Source organism: Thermobia domestica, chromosome 1 (assembly GCF_964235325.1).
Source record: "Thermobia domestica chromosome 1, izTheDome1.hap1.1, whole genome shotgun sequence".
Taxonomy (NCBI): Eukaryota; Metazoa; Arthropoda; class Insecta; order Zygentoma; family Lepismatidae; genus Thermobia; species Thermobia domestica.
In genome coordinates this window covers 203,579,603-203,590,075 of record NC_137454.1, presented here as the reverse complement: position 1 = coordinate 203,590,075, position 10,473 = coordinate 203,579,603, and the positions used below count along the sequence as shown (strand labels likewise).

Here is a 10,473-nt window from a genome sequence, read left to right as displayed (position 1 = left end):
TGGTAACCATGTCACATATTAAGATGAAACTGATATTTCATCAAGATTTCATTGTGAAGACTACAATACACGTATGTTAAATGAGATGTAGTCCAAGATTATGATTAGCTTTGATTTTTCTTTAAGTATAATAATGTCCAAAGATGAAGCTTATGTCAGTCGATAGATCACATCAAGCTGAAGAGATGCGTAGTTTTCGAAAAAATCGAAAAAACAATGTCGTTCATTACCAATAATAATCGATAGCTTTTTTTCTGTTGAAACAAATTGTTTATTTGTTTATGTACTGTACTTGTAAAAACAAACAAACAAACAAACAAAATGCATTGTTATGTTGCCATTGTATCTGTTGTTGATTGATAACACAGCCACACACATACACAAAAACAAAAGTTCTGTGCAGAGTACCCCAGGGTATAGATTCGATGTATTTTGATACACAGAATCAAACTTTCGAAACCCCAGGTCAATTGACCGTGTCAATTTTGTTTTATGGGCGAGAAATGTGTGACGGCCCTATGCAAAATCGCCCGAGCGTTTCGCCCATTTAAAACAATGACAGCCAGTCGTCCTGGGATTTCGGAATTTGGATTCTGTGCAACAAAATACATCGAATTCATACCCTGAGGTCCGCTACACAGGACTTTTGTTTTTTGTATGGCTATGATACATGCATCCTCCCTATCCAACATTGCTAAAGTTTCTCGTCTTAAAAAAAAAAAAAAAAAAAAAAAAATTAACTGTTGATCGTCCTGGGATTTCGAAATTTGTATTCTGTATAACAAAATACATCGTATCCACATCCTGAGGTCTGCTGCACAAAACTTTTATTTATTTATTTATTTATTTTTGTGAGGCTGTGTAATTTTAGCAACATTCAACTAAAACGTAACTTTAAAAATCTGCTGTTTATTTTTCAAAGTTTTGTTTGTTTCAATTATATTCAATTAGATTTAATTAGCTTGAATACTTTAATAGCGTGATGAAGAAATTATTCTGCTTAATTGACTTTTGCCTGCGTAATTTTATACCATTTTCCTCTTTTTACCTCTCTATTTCTTTATTTTTGTTTTATTTCTTGATTTTGTATCTTAAGTTATTGTATTGTTGTACTCGGAAACCACACAATGTGCTGTATTTTTGCTTACAAGCTGTTCGCAACACTGAAATAAAAGTTATTATTATTTATGTGGTACTATAGCTCATAGATACCCATAAAGATACATCGAATTAAAAAGCCAAGTACCAGCATCATGATTTAAAATATGTTTACAGACATTTAATTGAAATAGCATTGTCTTCGGAAAGTACTCGTAATTAATCCATGTCTTTATTTTTCCATTTACGATGGAGACGAGAAGTCGAGAAATCAAAAGTAGAGTTGCATGGAATATCCAGATGGTTATCGACTGAGTGTCTGGTTGTTTGTATACATATGGTTGCTGCTAGAATAGAAGCACATAACAAAAGTCATTCTTCGTACGTGTTTATTACTGACACCTCCATGTACGGTTGGCAAACAACCAACAACATAATCACAAGTACTGTCTGATGGACACACTGTGGAATTAGAAGACACATCGAGATGGTAAGTACATTCAGAGAGCTTTAAAACAGTGGCAGGTAACAGTGGTGTAACTAAAGGCTTAGGGGCCCTCCCGCAGACAGCGTGGAGTGGGACCCCTTCTCTATGTCTCACTTTCCGATTTGGGGCCCCCTGATGGCTTGGGGCCCTTCGTAATGCGGGGTCTGCGCAGCCCTTATTTACGCCCCTAGCAGGTAAGTGAGCTAACTACAGAAGTGGTCTTGTCACAATTATATTGCTGTCAGAGTGTTTACTTGAGATGTGTATAGTGTCAGCATTCTTCCCAGTTAGTTAGTTTGAATGTTAATATTATTAAATATGCCGCCAAAACATGTGAGATAATGAAATTCTGCAATTTACCAGTACTAAAAAATCCAAAGATGAGATAGAGATATTGAGCTGAACAGAATGATAAAGGAGACTGTAAATCCTCATGAGAAAAAATGTTTTTTTTTGTAAACAAAGAAAAAAAGATGACTGTATGATAATTACGCTGGCTATGAGGATAAAAATGATCCTGAAATATATCCTGGTCGTGATTTACGTTATCACACTAGCAAGACAGTGGAATACAAATATGATTAATGAGAAATAGCTGAGAAATATGATAAATTCTTATAGTTTAAATTTTTAAACTGTAATATTGTCCTGAGATAAGATATATCAATCGATATATCATATCGAGCTGAACAAAATGATATGCTTGAGGATATATTCTCATGCGTAGTTTTCGAGAAAAAAATAATTTTTATGGAACGAAAAGTACGTCGTTCATTGATATTCTTTATTCTACCTCTAGAACTTATTAATTCAAATACTAGCTGAAATACCCGATCTTCGTACGGGGAGGATTAAGATTTATGCAGTATATCAGATTTGAAAGCAAACAAACCAGTGAAATAAATAAATAAGGAAGAGCAAATACCTTCGGCATTATTCCTGTGGATTCCTGGGCCAGCTGATACGTTTTTTTTTTCTCCCTAAACTTAGGTTTAAATATCATCTGGGCCGGCCTGGTGATTCCAGAATCTATGATCTCGACACTAATATCGGTCGTTTTGAATGTTATTTTCACCTCCTTCTCCCCTTGACTATAATGGAGGCTAAAGTTGAACTGAGATGTCGGGACGTCAGCAATGTTACTGTTCATCTCAGCTACTCCAAAACTATGGATTCGATGTGCTTTTTTATTTTTAGCGGTCATTTTCGATGTGCTTTTTTGACCTCTCTCCCTTCTGCCGGTGACGATGCGGCTAAAGTGGACTTGAATGGCATCGATTCTGTTACTATTCATCTCAGCGACTCCGAAAACAGCTTCCTCATCACTATATGGTTAGCGTACTTGATTTGGCGCGGGAGATTCGGGTTCGATTGCCTGTGGGAGCTCATGTGGTTTGGATCCTCCTTTAAGCTACATCTCATGTAGTCTTTCTACTGAAAAAGACGCTAAACTACAATTCACGCAACTATTATTCATGATCCGAGGTATTTAACCTCTCCTTTTTTTGTATTCATTTTGAGCTCCTTCCAATATTTTCCTCCCCAAGCCGAAAATCGAAAAATCGGCTTCGTATGCGGTTAGATCTGACAAAGATCTATCTGTGGACCAAATTTGGTGACTCCTTATTATGCGAAAGTCTGACGACAGACAGATATATTATTGTTCTGGATTTAGGCAGGGGCGTCATTGATGGGACAGAGAGGGGCCATTGTCTCCTCTAAATTTGAGATTTATATAGGCTTTAATAATAGAATAGTAGTAAATCAGTGAAATTTTACTTATATCAAGGGGTCTTTCCCCCTCCCCCCAAGCAATATCTAAAATGACGCTTATGGATTTAGCATTTTGTAGATTTCTGGTCTTTTGGCATCTATGGCCATGGTAGCCCATCACGTTTGAGGGATGACGACTTCCCTCGGCGTGCACACGATCCGGAGAAAGAGAAGGAAGAAAGGATCGTTGAAGGAAGGAAGCGGCCTGGGACTTATATGTGAGATACCACCCCGGCATTTGCCTGGTGTGAATGAGGAAAACCCAGAAAAACTTCATTCAGGATGAAAAAGCTGTTTACACTTTTTCGACTACCGGGAATCGAACCTGGGACGACTCGCACCGAAGGCGAGCGCGTTAGCGACTACGCTGTGCGGGCCCACCGTATGTTATTGTTCTAAATATAGATAGATGTAGGCCTACTGCATATGTAAAATATATATATATATATATATATATATATATATATATATATATATATATATATATATATATATATATATATATATATATCACTGTTGGTAGTAGATTGCATCTGTTTTCTGTTTTCTCCTAATGCTAACACATAATGCTCATATATACTAACAGTAGTGAGTCACTACTTGTAATCAGACAATTACATGTAAACATCTATTAATAATTGTAAAGATAATTATTCAAAAAATGTAGTAATTGAAAAACGTATTCATATATCCTTCAAATTATTGCAAAGTTCAAAATATTTTCATGAATAATTTTAATTTAATACTAGCACATACAGTTGTGGTGTACACAAGGGGGGGGGGAGGTTTAATCCTCCCTTCAACAAGGTATCATGCAAAAATAAACATTTAACATATTAAGATACGTATACAAACACATGAAATTATATTAACTAGGGATCCTGAATGCCCCTTTAACAAATTTCTGCGTGCGCACTAACTTATTTAAATGAAACTTTCACTACATTGCATTGTTTGAAAAATATTATTTGAGTACATTGACCATCTTTTAATTAGATATTGATTTTTTTAAAAAAAATTGACGGAGAATTCGTGTACTTTTTTCTTTCTGACGGATCCTAACCTGCTAAATTTACAATTGACTTAAAATTCATTATAATTATTATTGTACATGTAGATTATTGTCAAGTTTTATTATGTACTATTCTTACAAATGCTGTATTTTTTGCCTACTACCTGTTCGCAACACTAAAAATAAAGTTATATTATTATTATTATTATTATTATTATTATTATTATTATTATTATTATTATTATTATTATTATTATTAATAATAATAATAATAATAATAATAATAATAATAATAATAATAATAATAATAATAATAATAATAATCTTGAATTTTCTGGCTGTTTTAATGAGACTTCCCACAGTTGTGAAAGATTAAAAGATATTTATATTTTTAAGCTGAGAGCTTCTCTTGTATAATCTGACATACATATAATTTAATGAGTTTCTTATATTAACTTGTATTTAAAAAAAGTATACTTACTAGAGAAAAGAATAAATATTGTAATATTATAAAAGCTAGGATTAATGACTATAATTGAACTTAATTTTAGATCTATCGTATATAATTTGCTTCAATACATTATATACTATGTACTATATCTACCTAGGTACGCCATGCCTACACTCGGTTTCTTACAATACCTATTGATAAGAAGACATTTGCCCACGCTATTTGTGGATGCGTGGGAATGACTACTATAGCGAAACGGATACACATATACATAGGCATAAAACATATACACGCATGTCTTCAAGGCCATAATTGAGTGCTACCAGCTACCTTAGTGTAACATGTGGTCTTCTATAGTAGTTCGTTTACCAAAGGGGATTAGAAAAAAAAAAACATTTATTTTACTTTTTTGCCCCCCGTATATGTATGAACCTCTGTTTCGCGTCACTGAGTTTGCCAGTTGTGATTTCCCCAGAGGGCGACAGGTGTAGAAGACGCCCCAAGATACACTCAAAGACTTTCTTGGCTGTTACCTTTGATTTTTCCAACTAGCCTTTTCGTTTTCTCCTTTTGTTTCGACCTGATGCTTTTTGATCTAGATTTCCTTCCTTTTCTCGCTTTTCTTTTGTTTTATTTCATCACCCTTTCCTTCCTTCTTTCATGCTTGTTCTGTCATTGTTGTTAGAGGTTGTAGTAACTTAATCTGGGGAAATAGAAGTTAACCAACTCCATTTGGAATATATTACAAACAAGGTTCAAACAACCGCATGGTGATGCGTGAACTTTAAAAATATTTTCCGCATAATTCAGACTTTTTAAATTGATTACAACAGTGACGTACCCATAATTTTCAAAGCATTCATGAGGTTCAAAGCATTCAGTCTCATATTCTTTCAGGACAAGGGTGATTTTTGTTTATATCTTGATTATGGTACATTTTCCATAACATATTGATCAAGGGTGGGGGCGGAGGGTTAAAAACCTTAATTCCTTAAAGTTTCCCATGAGTACACCACTGATGTTAGGAAATGGGCTAAATGTATTTCTACCAGTCCGCGATTTGTTCGTCTGTTTCACCATAACCCTCATAAATTTTTTACCGATTTTAACTAAACTCTGTATTTACGTCCGGAAATAATTGTATTGTTTGGGGTTGAAACTTGAAATGTGTCAAGAATATGAAGATCTGTATTTACTTCTTCCCAACTAAGAGACCTATATAAATGTATGTTCCATAAATTTCGTAAAAAACATATTCGTTTTTGATGCAATATTGCTTATATTATTATTTGAGTCATTCCCACAATCTCCATTTCTTGAGTTTAAAATCAGCAGGGAATAAGAAAGTGATTTTAATTTCATTCTTCCGATTAAAAGAGAATCCTTAAAAAGAAAAAAAAAGTTTGACTTTAATACCATATTTGCAACATGCCGTATACTTTTCTAAGGCTTCTCAATCTGCTTGCAGTTGGAAGTCGTCGAATAAAGAGGGAATGAAAGTGGCTTTTTTCTTTCTTTTTAAAAACCGTTCTGCTTAATTATCTAAGAATTCTTTGATTTATATGAAATATACTCTGTGCTTTGTTTCAGATTTGAGAATTACTTGTTTGGAGTTAAAATTAGTAAGAGGAAGAGGATGAGTTTGTCCCATATTTTGAAAATATGTTAGAAAAGAAAACAACTTAAAGTCAGATTTTCATGAATTATTTTGTATATTTTTTTCAGGTTTTCCAATCAAATTTGTTAATTCATGCACACCAAGCACGATATCACTAGTATTAATCTAGTAATATGCATGTAAACCACTAAAACCAAACCACTTACCGCAACAGCCCATTTGAGGGCCTGAACCACTCCAACGCCATCTGTCAGCGACTGGCTGAACTACGTCCAGCCTAGCGATGAACACATGATCAACGCGCTGCATTACCCTGTTCCTAACCGTTTGTATGACCTAGTGGCCGTCACGTCACTCCACAGTTTGCCCCATGACGTTAGGTGGACGCCAAAAATTGGGAGGTATCGGCCGGGAATCGAATCCGGGACCACGCGGATATGAGTCCAACGCTCTAACCACTAGACTATGGTGTCCCCCAGTAATATGTTTGTAGGAATACCGAAAATATAGAAAAATCTTATGAATTACCATGCTGAGTCTACATTGCCTTACGCGTACGAAATCGGAACCTATTTCTTGCTGATATCATAAGTTGTAACCGTATCAGGCAATAAAAAGCTGTAAACTGGCCAAACAGCACATATTTCGATGCCATAACTTGTAATTTTCTTGACCAACAAGGTTCTTAATTCAAGTAGCTCCAATTACCTCTAGCTGCTGAAGAAACTTTGTGCTTTCATCGGGGATGTAGCTGAACGTAAGTAATCTATCCATATCTAAATTACTAGGCCTTATGCTTCAATAAAGATGAATCGAAGGCGTCATATTTTTATTATAAATTAAGTATTCTTCTCATATAATCCAAATATCATTGTTCCATTGACATTATGTGTGAGCAAAGTCCTCCTGAAGGATGTATTAAGAGAATTAGCATAATATCATGCAATTATCATTGAGCTAACCTATACAAGAAGCCTTTGTAGGAAATGGTGGAATACTGACGGTAGATTTTACACTTAATATGAACAGTAATAATCATTAAGTAAAACGACCTCTTTATGATATCTAATTCTTCTGCCATCAAAGCAAAATGTCTGATTATCATCTGGGAGATTCGAATTAGAAAAGAAGAAACGTAACAATAGACAAATGATTCTAATACAAAGGGATGGATGACCTCAGCTTCCCCCTTTCTTATTTTTTTTTTATTCTTATATCTTCGTGATTATCGTGTCTCTTCCTTTCCTTTGGTTGTCGGTTTCTGAGAAATCGTTGAACATAATAAGAGTGTGTAATAGACACAGACGAAGGAGTTTCCCAGGGGTTGTTCCAAATGAAGCTCCCAAGAGGTCGCTACGCTTAACTGCCAGGGGGAAGGGAGGGGAGCTTTGGCTGTGGGAGAGACGCAGTGGCGTGTGGCGAGCGTGGCCGACAGACAGTCATCTGTTTACTAATCGTGGTTCACAACCTGTTGTAGCTGTGTACTATAGCACCTGTAAATATACCTTTCTCTAGTAGCTACATGTGGAAGTCCCTTTTTTTAAAAAAAAAATAAAAAAATAAATTACAAATTATGGATGCATTGGCTTCATAGATGGAGGCTAGATAAACTACATTTGGTTCACACATGGAGGTCAATTCCCTCTTAGATGACGTAATATTACTCAATTTTATGTTTAAAAATTTGACTTCCACTTACAAATAAATGTTATCTCGTAAAATATAATTTTGTTAATATTTCGTTTAGTTTCATCTGATTTTAATTTAGAGGCTCTAAGTTGCCTCTAGAGCCACGTTAAAATCCCATAGTTTTCGATTGGTATGAACAGTTAAGAAATAGTTTGGACACGAATTTACCAGCAGATTGTGTAGGAGATCGACTTCATGAATTCAGGATATTGGGAAGAGAAAAAAATCAATTGAAATTTGATTCTAATATTACAAGACATAACTCTTAAAAACTCAGAAGTCATTTTTATTAGGAAAGAATGATTTATTAAAGGTTATTGTGTAAGTGAAATAAAGTTAGTAGACATCGCTTTTTGTATGTACTAAATAGGGCATCAACAAAAGCATTCACTATTTAAAAAGAATTCTAACCACTCATTTGAAAAATAAGAATCTTCAAATTCTAATTGAACAGTAACTGCACAAATCTGTAATTTTGGGCAACGAATTCAAGTCTATAAGCTTCCACGTAGCTGAGCTTCGTTGTATAATATTATTGGCATATTGGACTACAACAACAGTTCCATTTTATACATAAGGTCTTCAACTCGATTTCCACTGGAAGATTTGACAATTTTTGACATTGTTATGAGAACAAATGGAAAAGCTTCTTAAATTAGTACAAGTTTGACCATGTTCAGATGAATTGTTAGCTTTCTCCCTTTGCAGTCGTGAGGCGCTGGACTCGAATTCCGCGATCGGCTATCCTAACTAATTATTCAGTTTCACATGCGAATAGATTCAGGTAAAAATGAAAGGATAATGCAAAGGCTCTGAATTCTTTACTTCATGAGATTCCTCCCTGTTCTATTATTAAACGGCGTTTCTAGTGTAAAATGACCTTCCAGCTTTAGTTGAAACTTTGTAAATAAATACATTTTATGAAATACTAATCTATGAGTATCGAAAACACAATAACGTTGGAAATCGATATGCTGACTGCGTGTCATCTACTAAAAAAAAAAAGTAGTTGAACATTCGGAATGTCTCTATGCTATTATTATTATTATTATTATTATTATTATTATTATTATTATTATTATTATTATTATTATTATTATTATTATTATTATTATTATTATTATTATTATTATTAGTAGTAGTAGTAGTAGTAGTAGTAGTAGTAGTAGTTAGCAATATACATAAAAGAGAATTACAACATTTGAATAGATGAAAAATGCAATCTATTTGGAATTAACTTGATATTGAATAAATAAAATAATAAGAAAATCCATACAAAACATATTCAACAAAATTATATTATTTTATTAAGTAGATAAAGGTATGAAATTGATTTGTTTCTTTTAAAAAATGTATTCCATATTAATGATGAAAAGTAAAGCATAATTTTGTTATGTTATTTATTTAGTTAGTTTCTAAAAGAGGGTTGCATGTGCTCGGATGATATAGGGTTACAGAATGGCGCCAGCTCCTGAGAAAATAAAGTATAAACAAGTATAACTTGCATGAAGATATCTGTAATTAATTTACTAATATTTTGTACAGTGTGTTGTTTTCTGTTTTCTGCTTTTATCATACAGAAGGTAAATAAATAAATAATTTTTTTTGTGTCAAGAAAAGTGCTTAATTTAGGGAAGGAATATTTCATTTAACATTTTATAATTGGCTTGAGGTAGCGTATGCTTCATTATTTAGTTGCGTTGAGTCAAGAAGCTCTTTAAACTTATTATTACAGAGCGTGAGAATCAGCGCCATTTTCTGTTACTTCGGCGTGAGAACTCTCATGCCCCGTTTCGTGAGTCATCATACCACCTTCTTCTGATTGAATGCAGAGAAGCCTAACTGACTGTGACTTCTGCGCATGAATCAAGTGACAAGGGTGCTCTCATCTGATTTTACTGTCACACGAGAAAAAAAAAGAGCGCCATTTACAGTAAGCTCTTGCGTAATTAATGAAACATAAGAGAACTAATGATTTGCAGCTTATCTAAAATTTCGATCTTCAACCATGCAATGACATTATTACTATACTTTACCATAAGAATTTATTGGTATATAACTACGAGTACTAATAAAGCATGGTAACTAAGTCATGTTACCATCATTGTATTGAATACGATCAGAAACAATGTCAAATGTTTGACTTAAAATTATTTGATATTTTCGTAGGGATAAAATATTGCAAAATTGCTCTTTTTGTCGTGCCATGAAGAATTAGAAGCCTACACATAAACTGAACATTAAGTTATGATAGCGCAGTCGGTAAGATATCTACCTACCAACTGGACGGTCCGGGTTCAATCCCCGCTAAGGTTGGAAATTTTTATCCTGTTATTTTCGTTCCG

The 10,473-nt window shown here is 34.0% G+C and overlaps 1 protein-coding gene across 3 annotated transcripts in view; it reads left to right on the top strand.

Moving 5' to 3' along the window:
* The window catches only part of ec (ubiquitin specific peptidase echinus), a 217,475-nt gene that overhangs the window by 128,474 nt on the left and 78,528 nt on the right, over window positions 1–10,473 (top strand). The window contains exon 1 of one of the 3 annotated variants that reach the window (XM_081768714.1): window positions 1,385–1,588. The exons of the other annotated variants lie outside the window; for them this stretch is intronic. Within the exon in view, the coding sequence (XP_081624840.1) occupies window positions 1,586–1,588 (3 nt within the window). The 5' untranslated portion in view covers window positions 1,385–1,585. Of the gene's footprint in view, window positions 1–1,384; window positions 1,589–10,473 lie in introns of those variants that run through there. 3 annotated transcript variants of the gene reach the window in all.